Raw genomic sequence first — 17168 nt, forward strand, 5'->3', positions numbered from 1 at the left:
CCCTCAGCTTTTAAAAGAGGCCAGAAAAAAATATGCAAGTTTTCTGAGTCCCCGTATTCATCAAGAATGGACACAGCTTAACTGTTGCATTTAAAAGGTGGGGTAAAGTTTGTGTTAGCTATAATCTATACAGACATGGGAAAGACACTGATGGAAATAAAATAGAAAAATACAAGACAAGAGAGGATTTGCTGTCCGTTTGTTACACTTAAAAAGAAAAGGCTAGATAATTTGGAAAATGTTTTTTAAACGGATATATTAATTCAATTTGTAATGCAATATAGAAGATTTTACAACAGATTCTCTCTAGGAGGAGCTAGAGATTAAGAAATATCTCCAAGCCTGTTTGTTTCCTTTATTGCTTATCAAAACGAAGAAGCAGATATATCCTTCTTATAATCAGAGTTTGCTTCTGGAGAGTCACGTTCTCTGAGAAGTTGGAGCTTGGCTGGATAGCAACTTCAAGTCATGCATCACAAGCTTGTAAAGATTTACAAAGGATTCTGCCCAGTTCTCTTTCTGATGTGCTTGGGACTGAGCTGTCCTGTAGGCTGTATAGACCATCGTCAATACCGTCCTTTCAAAATCTTCTTTCTTTAACATGCCGGGGTAACCTGCCAGCCTGGAGCTTAATCTACGTATTTCTGTAATACTTTTTGGGATAACATCATTACACAGGGTGTCAAACATTATCGCCTTCCTGGTTGAAGCGAGTTCCTCGTCTTTGACAGTGATTTTTAGGTCATCATCAATTTCCAGCTCACCTAGAAGAAACTGGGATGAAAGCACGGGGAAAAATAGTTTTAAACTGATTCTGGTTAAGTTCTTTATAAATCAATACATGCTAAATGCTAAAATGATGTCTGGATTAAAGCAGAACAAGGATCCTCAACTCTACACAAATTGACACTCATCTACCTTTCCATGAAGTTTCAGATTGTTCATCAACACCCAAACATTTATTGTATGAAAATAATTGAATAAATACTACTTTAATTGATAGGACTATAAATAATAACAACAGCCTCTTGGATAATCCCATTGACTCTTGGCAGTCAGTGGAACCATTCTGGAAAACCCTTGGAAAATCATCAGATGCAGTGGTTTCTCCAATGAAGAAAATATAAGCACATAGAAAACTATATTTCATAGACCATCTATTAGATGCCCATAGAGTTGGAGTCTACCTATTTAGAATGCTGCTTTCTGTTGAATCAGTTCTAGCTATACTAACTACTCTGGCAATGGATTCTTTGTTTTTGCCCGACTTTCCAGACTGAGAATTTTACTTTTTAAATGGGAGGGTCTCAACTTCGTAGGTAACTATGTGGCACTCCCTAAAACTTATAGAAGCAGAATTAAATATTGGGGAAGCTGGGACTTTCTCTTCCTGTTCCAAATGACTTTTAGATTCATCTATTCCAGCAGATTTTCCTGAACCTCTGATCACCTTTTAGATATCATTGTTACATTTACTCTTCACTAATGTATGCTATGGTATTTTATTAAAATCATTTCTGTATTGTTCAAATTGCATTCTATTAAGAATAGTTTATTATTCTGTATATTACATGTGCATTATAGGTATGATCTAAACCAGGGGTAGTCAACCTTTTTATACTTACCACCCACTTTTGTATCTCTATTAGTAGTAAAATTTTCTAACCGCCCACCGGTTCCACAGTAATGATGATTTATAAAATAGGGAAGTAACTTTACTTTATAAAATTTATAAAGCAGAGTTACAGCAAACCCCTACCGCCCACCATGAAAGTTGGTATGCCCACTAGTGGGCGATAGGGACCAGGTTGACTACCACTGATTTAAACAATGAGATGAATAAATAAAATAAAATAAATTATAAGTAACAAATAAAATTGTGTTACTTTCTTGCTTTGCTTACCATACCTAGAATGCAGAATGAAGATATTTTTAATAATTATTATGGAATATGGCTCATTGATTTTTTTTATAACCCACCTTGATGATATAACTGAAGGCTAAAACATATATCTAATTTATTGGTTTTTATTTTTTAAATACAACACTCGAATCAGGATAAAGAGGGGCATGAAGATTTTGCTTCAGACCAGTCCAGAAATATCATATCTCTGAAACGGTTTTAGAATAACATCAGAAACCTGCACAATGACTTCAGAAGGTTGCCGCTTCTATGATTTTCCTCATGATTTTTTGGCTTCCCTGAAGTTGTGTCATCTTCTTGACCCATTGCTAGAGTCCCTCCCCCCCAAAAGGGATGAATTTGGAACTGTACTTGGTTTCATACTAAACCTCAAATAGAAGATCCACATCTTCCTGAGACTTCTGAAGCACTGGGTTGAGAAGAACTGCTGAAGACCTCTTCACACGGAGAGCAGATGGGAAAAACATAGCTGAGGAAGAAAGGAGAGAGAATAGGCAAGAAGCTGTTAATGGATGGAGTTAATTAATTAACCTAGATGAAATGTTAATATATATTGCTAGTCCATGTATGATATGCCACCCTACATAAACAAACAAACAAACAAATAAATACCCTACATAAGGAAGGCTGAGTACCACAGAATTGAGGCCTTTGAACTATGGTGCTGAAGAAGACTCCTGTGAGTCCCTTGGACTGCAAGGCGATCAAACCAGTCAGTCCTAGAGGAGATCAACTCTGACTGCTCTTTAGAAGGCCAGGTCCTGAAGATGAAACTCAAATACTTTGGTCATGTAATGAGAAAGAAGAACTCACTGGAGAAGATCCTAATGTTGGGAATGATTGAGGGCCAAAGAAGAAGGGGACGACAGAGAATGAGCTGGCTGGCTGGAGTCACTGAAGCAGTCAGCGTGAGCTTAAATGGACTCTGGGGAATGGTAGAGGACAGGAAGGCCTGGAGGTACATAGTCCATAGGTTCGCAATGGGTCAGAAATGACTTCGTGACTAACAACAAACAAACAAACAAACAAACAAACAAACAAATAAAGGATGCAGTTTAGTAAAAACTTCCTTCCTTCCCTATTTTGTCTGGTAGAAGTTCTGTGCTTTTCAAAACATAAAATAAGGGAGAGGGGAGAGGCTATTTTGACCCTGTATTTATTTTGTTGTGTTTTAAAAACCAACACTCAGGTTCTGCTTAGCCTTAGCTCAAGATACAGCCTGCCTGTCCCTTAAAATTATTTTTCCAGTTTCCTGCAGTTTCATTCTTGCATTGGCTGACACCAACACTCTCTCTTATCACTTCGAACTAAGAGCAATCCATTGAATCTGAATTGAAGAGTTAAATAGATAAAATGAACTATATCTATATATAGCATAAAATCAAGCTGTAGAATCTATCGCTCCGAGGAGTGGAGTTGTCCGTCAGTTTAGTTCTCTTTCAAAGGAGATTAGACAAAATTCTATCATGGGCTAGTATGATAGAAGCATGAATGTGGTCTACTTCTATATATTGATTACAGGAAATAACAATTCCTTGGACAACTGACTTGATTTCCTTGATGCCCTCAAGAGATATTAGATATGTCTAGGGTAATGTAGGGCAATATAGATCTTTGCAGAGGGAGTTTGCTTTTGATAAAGGTTTAATTGGAGCAACACAATCCCCTCTCTCCTAAACTTTACATTATACTGGGTTTGCTACCAACTGCTTGGTATGGCTGTGGAAAGTTCTGATGATGTTCTTCAGAGGAGAACAGGATATTCCATGTGTAATTGGAGGTAGTCATGGATCTGAAGCCATTCACTGATTTCACACAGCCTTGAATAAGATCCACAAATTACAGTACATCTTACAGTAGATTCATCAGATTATACTATAGACATAGTGATTTAGGAACATGCATAAACATGATTGGAAGAAATGCATTGGATCTCATATGAGCATGCAAACTTTCTGCTATTAATTAAACCACATATATCCTTTATTCAGGCTTCCATATAAGTCTTAAAAAAGAACTCCTGCTTCATTGTAAGTAAGTTATATTTAAAATGTGATGGTTTAATGATTCTCACTAAAAACCATGGGGGATGGGGGGATAGACATGGGTAACTTAATGAATAGCAATGCTTGCATCTCTATTTAAAATATTTTATAATTCTCTTTGAACTGTGCAAAGTCATAACAACGTTTCACTGGTTTCAGCAAGTAAAATATATAATAAAAAATAATGCTGATCCTTCCTGTAATGTCAGGGTTCTAAATAGCATCTGAAAGTAAATAAGAGTCTGGGGTAAAGGATTTTTTAAAGGTCCAATTTATTAAGAGAGCCTTGTTGGCACATGTGGGAAAACCTGAACCTGAAAGCTTCCCAGTTTCCCCACCCAGTTGAAAGTTCAAGATCTTGCCCCCACAATCACATGGTCCAATCTTCCATTGCCATGCTGGCAGTTCCACCCATCCAATTCTGGTCAGGTGAAGAGGTGCAGAGACAAAGGATGACCTTGGCTTTCTAGAAAGAATTTTGTTATGGCTACCTATCTTCCAACTCCGTATAATCCCCTCTCCCAAGTTTTGTGCACTCATCTGTTGCTTGTGCAGCCTGGTCCCGATGGGCCACAGACCAGTTCTTGTCTGTCAACCAGGGGTTGGAGATTCTTGCTTTAAAGCAAAGTGCCCAAGATTTACACTGCAGAGGTGGATTCCTACTGGTTCAGACCAATTCGGTCGAACCAGTAGTGGTATGGAGGCCTGGGTCTCTGGAACAGGCAGCGACCCAGGCCAGTTCCCTGGTCACTGCTGTTGCGGCCACCATCTTGTTTTTGAGTTCTGCTCATGCGCAGAACAATTTTAATTGAACTGCGCATGCACGCGCAAAGTGCACGCACAAGCGAATTGGCAGTAAAGCTGGTCAGAGCCCATGTGTAAGTGTAACAGGGTAACATAGATTTGTGACCCAGTCTTCAGAGACACCCCCCCTTTCCTATATATCTTCCAACACCTCTTTCATCTTTGCCTACGTTCCTGCTGGCCTGTGACAACTTTCTACATTGCAAATCAACACAGGAGACACACTGAAATCACCAAGTGCTAATTGCTTGACAATTAAATCTTCAATCACCCAGCAGTTACAATGTTTACTTATTAAACAATTGTTGGCAGTAATCCAGATGGCAGTGATCAGATTAATAATTTTTCAAGCACCGTTTCATGCCACTCTATGGCTGAGCCTAGCAACCATTTTGGCATTCCCTTTTGTAGACCTCGGACAAACTCTCCACTTGGAACTTATGTGTTAGTCTTTACCATTTGACATAATTCTTCACTGCCTTGAAAGGGAATGTTGTGGTGAGAACTTTTCCTTGTGCTGGCCACAGAACATACACTCCCCTACCATTTTAATTAGAACAGCATGCAAAGTTGGAAGTTTCCAGGAATTCTTCCTTAAGTATGATAAAGAATGCTTGGAAATTCAGAAGTCTGCATGCTCTTTTGTAACCTTCAACGAGTCTAGTAAACACAACGTCTTAATAGAAATGTGGGAAAATTTTGACTCTTGGTCAGCAAAATTTCCTGCCTGCCTGCCTGCTTCTGCTCCCTTGGTTTAAAGTGGATGGCTCTACTAACCCTTGCAGAGAATAGTTTCTCCCTTCTAACTTGCCTTCAAGCTAAATCACCTTTCTTGTGTTAAAGTCAGCGTTGTTCCTGTATATGTCCCAAGTTAACACCTGTAAGGCTAAAGGCTAAAGTTTAGATTAAGAAAATGATGTCAGAAAAAGAGTTGATGTCCCCTTTCTCCTTGGCAGGACTACTTGTACTACTTCTGCTGTTACTTTGAACTAAAGCCAAACCAAGCCAAGACAGTATTATAGTTTGGTTTGTCTAAAGTTGGCTTTTAAATAATAACCTTTGGTTATTAGTTCCTAAAACTCCATCAACTTCATCAGTGGTGGGATTCAACTAATTTAACAACCGGTTCTCTGCCCTAATGATTTCTTTCAACAACCAGTTCACCAAACTGCTCAGAAGGTTAACAACCGGTTCTGCTGAAGTGGTGCTAACTAGCTGAATCCCACCACTGAACTTCATGAAGTACATACCCCATTTCCTTGAAAATAAGACCTCCCTGGATAATAAGCCCAATCGGGCTTTTGAGCCCATTCACTAAAATAAGCCCTCCCCCCGAAAATAAATATTGCAACACAGCAGGAACCATGAGGTGACCTTACTTACCACCTCCTGCACCTCAAAAATAATAAGATCTCCACTGAAAATAAGGCCAGGTGCTTATTTTGGGGGTCAAAAGAAAATAAGACCCTGTCTTATTTTTTGGGAAACGGGGTACACTGAAAGGGAAGAATATGGGATGGGGAGTATAAGGCTAAGCCAAAACAGACAACTCACATTATAGTGTTACATTTTGCGTGAACCTAGCTTTGACTTTTAGTTTTCAGCCTAACCTGCTAAATCATGCATATTAAATTATGCTTCCATTTTTTTAAAAAAAGTTTTGGTTTCACATGTGCTATGTAAACCCACAAATATGGCTTACAAACCACGATTTGTGATGTTGTGTTTGTATATTGAGCTCAAGCTGCTTATTCAAGAACTCTCAAAGCTTGGCTAGATGCATTGTACAAATATAGCCATTGTCTCCTTGAGCTACTTCCAGCACTTTAGGCCCCATTGAGTCTCCAATAATTTACTCACACTTCTTTATATTTCAGTGTTATTCAAAACCAGTCTTTGAAAGATTTTGCTCATCTGTTCTAAGTCATGTGGGACTCTGACATAGCTATCTCTGCCTTGAATTTTGTTCCCCGTGCAAAAGCTTTTTTTTGTTGACTTTGCCCACTTGTTTTTGCTCAACAACTTACTTTTCAATGCATTAAGGCAAAAAACCCAAGAGCCAAAAATAAAACCAAGTCCTGAAATGGAAAGAAATGTGTAACCAGTACTCGACCAAGTATTTATAAATCCATGCACAAAATTTTCTTCTGATGTGGCTCTTTCCTACACTGTGACATAAAGTGTTATTCTATATCAAAGAAGAATATATGACTATATATATGGTGTTTGCTATCTTCTTTTTTCTTCCTTTGGAAAAGTTTATATGAAAGTTATTTAATTTCAACATGTGCTAATTCATTTTAATGATGCATTTGATTTCTATTTTGTACAGTTATTCTGACTGCTTGCAAAGAGAAGATTCCAGATCTATTAAAAGGCTGGATTTCATATAGAGTGAGTTCCTAAATTTAAATTTGCATTCCTTGATCATTGGCTCAATGGGGGCTCCCGAGGAGCTATAGAATAGAGTAGGAAAGGACCTTGGAGGTCTTCTAGTCCAACCCCCAGCTTAGGCAGGAAACTCTACATCTTCAGACAAATGATTATCCAACCTCTTCTTGAAAACTTCCAGTGTTGGAGCATTCACAACTTCTGGAGGCAAGTTGCTCCACTGAATTGTTGCAACTGTCAGGAAATTTCTCCTCAGTTCTAAGTTGCTTCTCTTCTTGATTAGTTTCCACCCATTACTTCTTGTCCTAACCTCAGGTTTTTTGGAGAATAGCTTGACTCCCTCTTTGTGGCAGCCCCTCAGATATTGGAACACTGCTATCATATCTCCTCTAGTCCTTCTTTTCATTAAACTAGACATACCCAGTTCCTGCAGCTGTTCTTCATATGTTTTAGTCTCCAGTCCCCTAATCATCTGTATTGCTCTTCTCTGCACTCTTTTCTAGAGTCTCAACATATTTTTTACATCATGGTGAGCAAAACTGAATACAGTATTCCAAGTGTGACCTTACCAAGGCATTATAAAGTGGTATTAACACTTCACGTGATCTTGATTCTATCCCTCTGTTTATGCAGCCTAGAATTGTGTTGGCTTTCTTGGCAGCTGCTGCACACTGCTGGCTCATATTTAAATGCTTGTCCACTAGGACTCCAAGATCCCTCTCACAGTTACTATTATTGGGCAAGGTACCACCTATACTGTACCTGTGCATTTCATTTTTCTTGCCTAAATGTAGAACCTTATTTTTTCTCCCATTGAATTTCATTTTGTTAGACAGGATAGATATAGAGGATCATCATAGAGAGGATCCAACTCTGCTTAGACCATTTTGAATCGTGGCTTTTCCAGAATGTCAGGCAGAATTTATTCAGGATCCTGACCTGATTTATATAAATCTTTTTAAAAACCTTTTTTTGAAAAGACAGGCAGAATTTCAGTCCTTCTAAAGATAAAGTGTGTGCTTTGGCAAATGAACGATAATACTACTCCTTGATGTTTTATGCTGTACTCCCACAATATTCTAATTATTTTGTAATCTTTGTTAGCGCTATGAAGAAATAACACCTTGCTTTTTTTCCCCATTTGGTATAAAACCTAATTTTCACATGTTCTCAGGCAATCATGCATTCTAGCCAAACGGTGGAGAAACTTCCAGGATTGAGCGGGAATTTGTCATTTAAGAAATTTAAAACAATTAGTCCTTTTTATTAATTTAAACAATATGGTCAAAAGACAAACAGAGGTAGATGCAAACAATCCCATTTTTTCCCATTGATTGCCATTCTCGTGGTTAAAAAAGGATTCACTTTCTCAACTTGGCATCGGACCTGGGTACCTGAGAGACCGCCTCCTGCCGATTACCTCCCTCAGACCGATTAGATCTCACAGGTTAGGTCTCCTCCAGATTCCATCTGCCAGCCAATGTCGGCTGTGACCCCCCCAGGGGAGAGCCTTCTCTGTTGCAGCTCCAGCCCTCTGGAATGATCTCCCTGTCGAGATCCGGACCCTTACGACCCTCCCGGCCTTCCGCAAAGCCACCAAGTCCTGGCTGCTCCAGCTGGCCGGGGTGGTGGTGGGGTGGGCTGTGAAATATCCAGCCTCATGGAAATTGTGAATGTTGTGGTTTTGTTTTTAAAGTGTTGTCTTTGTCTAGTATTCCCCCTTTCCCTTGTCTATTGTGAGCCGCCCGGAGTCCTTCGGGAGTGGGCGGCATACAAGACAAATCAAATCAAATGAAATCAAATCAAATCAACTTTTTTTTTCAAAAGAAAAATAATCCAGTGGTCGAATATGTAGTTGAATGATTGAATTCACCAAGCCAAACATCAAAAGTCAATCAGAACAGAAAACTGAAACTGATTGCCCCTATTCTGTAAAGCATGCTCTAATAGTATTTATGTATTTATTTAGAAACTGTCCACAGCCTCCTACTTGCCCACAGAGACTCTAGGCAGCTTACAAGCAATTGCCATAGTGACAGTAATGTTAGCAGGGTTTTCATTGAACCAGACTCTAACCAAAGGTGGCATTCAGCCAGTTCTTTCAGGTTCGGGTGAACCGGTAGCAGCGGCTGCGGGAGGCTCTGCCCACCCTCCCCAACGTAATGCGTGGGCACAGTGCATGTGCAGACGAGGCACGCATGTGAGCACACTCACATCTGCGAACTGGTAGGGAAGGTAAGGGAATCCCACCTCTGACTCTAACCCTAACCTAACTTCATTTCAGTTGCAGTCGAAATAGGGTTATTATTGTTTATTTCTTATTATTAAATAGATAACCTTAACCTAATCCTTAAGAAAAAAGTAACAGAACAAAAAAAAGAGGGAAGGGTGGGGAGAAGGGTTCCACCACAAAACCGCGCTCGAATAAACCGCACTCGACTAAACCGCGTAGCTGACATCATCTAGCTGACATCTATCTAGACCCCTTCCAGTCAGGCTTCAGACCCGGTTACAGCACAGAAACCGCTTTGGTCGCATTGATTGATGATCTCTGGAGAGCCAGGGATGAAGGACATTCCTCCATCCTGGTCCTCCTTGACCTCTCAGCGGCTTTCGATACCATCGACCATGGTATCCTTCTGCGACGACTGCGGGAGGTGGGAGTGGGAGGCACCGTGCTACGGTGGTTCTCCTCCTACCTCTCGGACAGGTTGCAGTCGGTGTTAGTGGGGGGGCAGAGGTCGTCCCCTAGGCCCCTAAATTTTGGGGTGCCTCAGGGCTCGGTCCTATCCCCCCTACTATTCAACATCTACATGAAACCGCTGGGAGAGATCATCCGCAGGCACGGGATTAGATACCATCAATATGCGGACGATACTCAATTGTATCTGTCCGCCCCGTGCCAACTCAATGAAGCGGTAGACGTGATGAGCCGGGGCCTTGAGGCCGTTATGGACTGGATGAGGGTTAACAAGCTTGTGCTCAACCCAGAAAAGACCGAGTGGCTGTTGTGTTTTCCTCCCAAAGATTTGACTAATATTCCACCACTCAGGCTGGGGGGTCAAATTTTATACCCCTCAGAGAGGGTTCGCAACTTGGGAGTCCTCCTGGATCCACAGCTGTCATTTGACCACCACTTAACGGCTGTGACCAGGGGGGCATTCGCCCAGGTTCGCCTGGTGCGCCAGTTGCGACCCTACCTGAATCGGGAGGCTCTCACAACAGTCACTCGGGCCCTTGTGACCTCTAGGCTGGAATACTGCAATGTGCTCTACATGGGGCTGCCCTTGAAGAGCATCCGGCGACTTCAGCTAGTGCAGAACGCAGCCGCGCGAGTGATCGCGGGTGCACCTCGATTCACCCGCACAACACCTATCCTCCGCGAGCTGCGCTGGCTACCTGTCGATCTCCGGATGCGCTTCAAGGTGCTATTAGTCACCCATAAAGCCCTACATGGCAGTGGATCTGGATACTTGAGAGACCGCCTTCTGCCAATTACATCCCTACGACCGATAAGATCCCATAGATTAGGCCTCCTCCGCATCCCATCGGCCAGCCAGTGTCGGCTGGCAACTACAAGGAGGAGGGCCTTCTCAGCAGTAGCCCCGACCCTTTGGAACGAGCTCCCCGTGGAGATTCGTACCCTCTCCACAGTCCAAGCCTTCCGCATAGCCTTGAAGAACTGGCTCGCCCGTCAGGCCTGGGGATAAGGATTCCTACCCCTCCCGAATGATGAATGTATGTTGCCTACTATTTTATTATATGTTTGTATTTTAATGTCTTAATGTCTGTATTCCCCCTTCCCGGTTTTGTGTGAGCCGCCCTGAGTCCCCTCAGGGAAAAGGGCGGCCTACAAATACTAATAAAACTAAAACTAAACTAAACTAATCATCAACAGGGCGACAACAGCACGGAGACAGAAGCACGCTGTAAACGCTAAACCTAAAATTAACCCCTAAACCTAACCCTAAACTTAACCCTAAACCTAACCCTTAACCTAACCCTAAACCTAATCCTAACCCTTAACCTAACCCTAAACCTAATCCTAACCCTTAACCTAACCCTAAACCTAACCCTAACCCTAACCCTTAACCTAACCCTAAACCTAACCCTAACCCTTAACCTAACCCTAAACCTAACCCTAAAGCTAACCCTTACCTTAAGTTGAATCGGCTTGCTTTCAAAGCGCTATTTAAAGCACCCTTCTTTCTCCGCGCTGGCTGTTGTCGCCCTGTTGATGATGTCAGCGACACGGTTTAATCAGGCGCGGCTTAGTCAAGCGCGGTTTTGATGGGTCATGGGGGAGAAGGAGCAGATGGAAAAAGAAACAACCACAAAGGGGAGAGAAAGAGATGAATGAAACCTTAAACTCCATCTTTTTTTTTTGAACTATTTGCGATATTATAGTGAGTTATTTCATTACAGAGTTTTTAGCCCACATTGATGGATAGAAGTGGCTCAGATCCTTCGTTAACTAAAGGAAGTAAATATTTTTAAATGATTTTGGACACTGTGCTTGCTTTATTTCCATGATAGCATGAGGATCTATGAGCCAAGGAGATCTGGTTGGACTATAAGCAAATGATCATTTCCACATTTAACTTTTGTGAACATCTGAGAAGCAATGTGTGAATGAGCAGGACCCTCAAAATGTATTTTGAGAACTTTTTGCTTGTTTTAACATGTCTATGCTTGTCGTAAGGGGGTTATCTCTCTTTTTATGTGTTTTATACCTTTAAAAAAGTAAACAATTGTACCCTTATGCTTCAGAGAGGGTTCTGGGGGGCCCAGGAGAGAGGCCTGAGGCCTGCAATTGGTGGTGCCTGTAATGGAAAGACTAATAATGATGAAAAGTTTTGAGGTAATAAGACAGGTAAAGCTATTGATGGTTGGTTTTTTTTATAGTAGTCAGTTTATAATATAAACTGTGCATATGTAGACTAGGTGGGGCTCTATTCATATTTATACTGGAAAATTGCCAGGAAGCACAGAAATAGAGCTTATATTTTTAGTGCAGTGCTGTGCTGTGTGTGTATTTATTTCCTTCAGACTTCAAGTTGCATATCCCAAAAGGTTCCAGATCAAAAAGAGGAGCTTGTTAAAAGTCTTATGAATGGGAAACGATATCCTTATATAATAATAATAATAATAATAATAATAATAATAATAATAATAATAATAATAATAATAATAATAATAATGGTTAATATCAAGCGAGGAATTTTCCAGGGTGATTCACTTTCACCTCTTCTCTTCATCATCGCAATGATCCCACTATCAGTAATCTTAAAAAAAATGAAATTAGGCTACCAAACAGCCAAAAAAGCTGAAAAAATTTCGCATTTACTATATATGGATGATTTGAAACTCTATGGCAAGTCAGAAATAGAAATCCAATCATTGACAAATACAGTCCGAGTATTCAGCACCGATATTTCAATGCAGTTTGGCATGGAAAAATGCGCCACTGTATCCATAAAAAGGGGCAAAATCACTGCATCTGAGGGAATTGAAATGCCCAATGGCCAACTAATTAAATGCAAAGAAAATGAAGCCTACAAATACTTAGGCATTCTGCAGTTGGATAACATCAAGCATGGAGAAGTAAAAACTATTGTCAGGCGAGAGTACACCAACAGAGTTAGGAAAATTTTGAAATCTAAATTGAATGGTGGAAATACAATCAAGGCCATAAATACCTGGGCAATACCAGTTATAAGATACACAGCTGGCATAGTTAACTGGACACAAGCTGATTTGGACCTTTTGGACCGAAAAACCAGGAAACTAATGACAATGCACTACAGTTTACATCCACGTGGTGATACTGATAGACTATATCTGCCCCGAAAATCAGGTGGCAGAGGATTATTACAAGTGAAGCAAACAGTTGAAGAAGAAAAACATGCACTGGCTGATTATTTAAAAGAAAGTCAAGAACATCTATTAATCGAAGTAAAGAACAAAAATCTACTGAAGGCCCAACAGACAAAACAAGAATACAGAAAAGATGTGATAAAATCAAGAATGGAGAGTTGGCAGAACAAAGCACTGCATGGTCAATTTCTGGAAAAAATAAAAGATAAAGTGGACAGTGAACAAACTTGGTTATGGTTAAAAACAGGTACATTAAAGAAAGAAACAGAGTCACTAATCCTGGCTGCGCAAGAACAAGCTATCCGCACAAATGCCATTAAGGCCAAAATCGAAAAATCCTCTGATGATGCCAAATGCAGACTTTGCAAAGAAGCTGACGAAACTGTTGATCACATACTCAGCTGCTGTAAAAAAATCGCGCAGACTGATTATAAATTGCGGCACAATTCAGTAGCACAAATGATCCATTGGAATTTGTGCAAAAATTATAATATTAAAACAGCAACAAACTGGTGGGAACATCAGCCTGAAAAAGTCACCGAAAATCAGATGGTCAAGATCTTGTGGGATTTCCGTATACAAACCGACAAAATACTGGCGCATAATACACCAGACATCACACTGGTTGAGAAAAATAAGGTCACAATCATAGACATTGCAATACCAGGTGATAGCAGGGTCGCCGAGAAGGAACATGAAAAAATCGCAAGATACCAGGACTTAAAAATCGAAATTCAACGACTATGGCACAAACCAGCAGTGGTAATTCCAGTGGTAATTGGCACACTGGGTGCTATTCCAAAAGCACTGGAATTACATTTAAAACAGTTAAAAATTGACAAAATCACCATCAGTCAAATGCAAAAAGCCGCACTGCTTGGATCTGCACGCATATTACGAAAATACGTTACGACGTCCTAGGCCCCTGGGTGGGGCCCGACTAGTAACCAATGCCAAATCCGGCGAAACAACTGGCCGCTGTGATACAATTGTACAATAATAATAATAATAATAATAATAATAATAATAATAATAATAATAATAATAATAATAGAGAAGGAGAAGGAACTGAGAAAGAACATGAAAAAATCGCAAAATACCAGGACTTAAAAATCGAAATTCAACGACTATGGCACAAACCAGCAGTGGTAATTCCAGTGGTAATTGGCACACTGGGTGCTATTCCAAAAGCACTGGAATTACATTTAAAACAGTTAAAAATTGACAAAATCACCATCAGTCAAATGCAAAAAGCCGCACTGCTTGGATCTGCACGCATATTACGAAAATACATTACAACGTCCTAGGCCCCTGGGTGGGGCCCGACTAGTAACCAATGCCAAATCCGGCAAAACAACTGGCCGCTGTGATACAATTGTATAATAATAACAACAACAACAACAACAACAACAACAACAACAACAACAATGTGGAAAAAGTTATCGAAAATGAGAAGGTGAAGATCTTGTGGGACTTTCGAACACAAACGGATCGTCAGATATCACAGTTCTAGAGGGCCGAACTGTACAGTTTATTGTTATGGCTGTTCCTGGAGATGCCAGAGTCGAAGAAAAAGAACTAGAAAAAATAATGAAATATCGCGACCTGGCCATCGAAACTACACGGCTATGGATAAAACATGTAACAGTGATACCCATTGTCATCGGGGCACTTGGCACCATGTCTAAGAATTTTACAAGATACACCCACAAATTGCAGCTTCCTGCAATAATACCAGCACAACTGCAAAAAACTGTGCTACTCAGAACATCTTATATTTTAAGAAGGTACTTGGTTGATACCTAGGACGCTGGCAGCAAACCGTATCAACCATTGGCAATTTGGCACCAGTCAAGGGTATTTGTGATGCATTTTTGAATGTTCAGTTGGCTGAGTTTCATGTTTAATGAATAAAGTAATAATAATAATGCTGCAAAAAATCAAGAGGACAAAGGCTGATTGACAAGCTAATCCTAAAGAATTCGAAGAAAAGACGAACCAACCTGTTCATGGCTTGGATAGACTATAAGAAAGCATTTGATTCAGTTCATCACAGCTGGATCAAGAAATGCCTGAAAATCTTTGGTGTCAGCAGCAACATACAAAAATTCATGGAAACTTCAATGAACCTCTGGAAAACGAAACTTATGACTAATGAAGAAGAACTGGGTGAAGTTGAAATTAAACGAGGCATTTTCCAGGGTGATTTCCTGTCACCCCTACTTTTTATACTCTCAATGCTACCACTGACAACCATTTTGAAGAAGGTGAACTGTGGATACAAATTTGCAAAGAAAGGACTGAACATTTCACACTTGGTATACATGGATGATTTGAAGCTGTATGGTAAAACAAAAGCTGAACTGAATTTATTAATTGAAAGCACAAAAGAATTTAGTCAAGACATTGATATGTACTTTGGAATTGACAAATGTGCAACAATGGCAACCAAAGCAGGCAAGGTCATAGAAGATGATGGAATAGAACTTGAGAATGAAGAAATGATAAAAGCAGTAAAACCAGAAGAAGGCTACAAGTAATTGGGGATTTTAGAGGCCTCTGACTTAATGCATAATAAAGTCAAGGAATTAACCTCACCCAAGTACATTTGATGAATTTGCACGATATTAAAGTCCAAACTGAGTGGAGGAAACATATACCTGTGATTTGATACTCTGCAGGGATAATTGACTGGACCCAGATGGAGTTGAACAATTTGGACAGAAAAACAAGGAAGTTTATGACAATGAATCATGCTTTGCACCCTAAAAGTGATGTTGACTGATTATATATACCAAGAGCAGAAGGTGTTCGAGGACTCCTACAAATAAAGCAGACTATGGAAGAAGAAAGACACAGCTTGAATGATTACATCCAGAAAAGCGAAGAACCAATGATTAAGGAAGTAAATAAAGGAGGCCTTTTGAAGACAACAAGAAGCGAGCTGAAAATTGGAAAAGCAAAGCTATGCATGGCCAATATTTGAAAAGTACTGAAGGCAAAGCTGACCAAAAACTAACTTGGAACTGGTTAAGATCAGGAGTACTGAAAAAAGAAACAGAAGGCTTTATTTTGGCAGCTCAAGAACAAGCCTTAGCCACAAACTGCATGAAGGCAAAAATTCAACATGTTACCATCAACAACAAATGTCGCCTCTGTAATGAGAAAGATGAGACAGTCGACCACTTAGTCCCTCGGGAATAGGGTGGCATACAAATTGAATAAACATAACATAACATAACATAACATAACATAACATAACATAACATAACATAACACTTGATCGGTGGTTGCAGCAAAATTTCACAAACTGACTAGCTACAATACCATGACCGTGTTTCTAAGATCATTCACTGGAAATTGTGCCAAAAGTTTGGATTTAAGTACAGCAAAAACCACTAGGACCATCTGGTTGAGAAGGTTTTAGAGAATGAGAAAGTCAAGATCTTGTGGGACTTCAGAATCCTGACTGACAGGCACTTGGCCTACAACACACCTGACATAACAATAATTGAAAAGAAAAAAGTATGGTTCATTGACATTGCAATACCTGGAGATGCACAAATTGAAGATAAACAGCAAGAAAAAATCACAAACTACCGGGACTTGCAAATTGAAGTTGAGCAACTGTGGAAAAAGAAATCGTGTGTTGTCCCGATTTTAATTGGAGCCCTTGGAGCAATACCTAAAGGGCTACCTCGCTTTTTGGAAATTTTAAATTTATCAGACTTGAACATTCTGATTCTACAAAAAACCACCCTACTTGGAACAGCTTATATCCTCCGACGTTACCTTAACAGTTCCTAGGTCCTTGGTTAGGACTCGAGCTCTTGAGCTACCAACCAGCCCCAAAGGCTGTGAATCTCACCAAAGATTAACCATGCAACAACAACAACAATTATTATAAAGAAGGATTTGGACTAAGTAAATAGATATAAATAGTTGGTTTAAGACGTCCTGTTGGTAATTACAAAAATTATCACTGATGAGTTTTGAAATTTAGGGGATGGGAAAACAGAAAGTTAAAAAGAAAAGAAAAAGAAAAGAAGAAAGGAAGAGGGGAGAAGTGAGAGAAACCACTCAAATCAAAACATTGTTGCAATTTGGTGAAATAATTTGAAATCAGA

At 40.0% G+C, this 17168-nt stretch overlaps 1 protein-coding gene across 1 annotated transcript in view; it reads right to left on the reverse strand.

Moving 5' to 3' along the window:
• Positions 1 to 242: 242 nt before the first annotated feature.
• FAM180A (family with sequence similarity 180 member A) overlaps positions 243 to 17168 on the reverse strand; it is a 28815-nt gene continuing 11889 nt past the window's right edge. The window contains exons 2-3 of the mRNA XM_087722468.1: positions 2293 to 2393; positions 243 to 774 (exon numbers count right to left, since the gene is read on the reverse strand). Coding sequence (XP_087578594.1) covers positions 421 to 774; positions 2293 to 2393 — 455 coding nt within the window. The 3' untranslated portion in view covers positions 243 to 420. The remainder of the gene's footprint in view (positions 775 to 2292; positions 2394 to 17168) is intronic.

Source organism: Thamnophis sirtalis, unplaced genomic scaffold, assembly GCF_051295495.1.
Source record: "Thamnophis sirtalis isolate CommonGarterSnake01/CBP01778 unplaced genomic scaffold, rThaSir2_p1.2 scaffold_9, whole genome shotgun sequence".
In the NCBI taxonomy this organism is placed as follows: domain Eukaryota; kingdom Metazoa; phylum Chordata; class Lepidosauria; order Squamata; family Natricidae; genus Thamnophis; species Thamnophis sirtalis.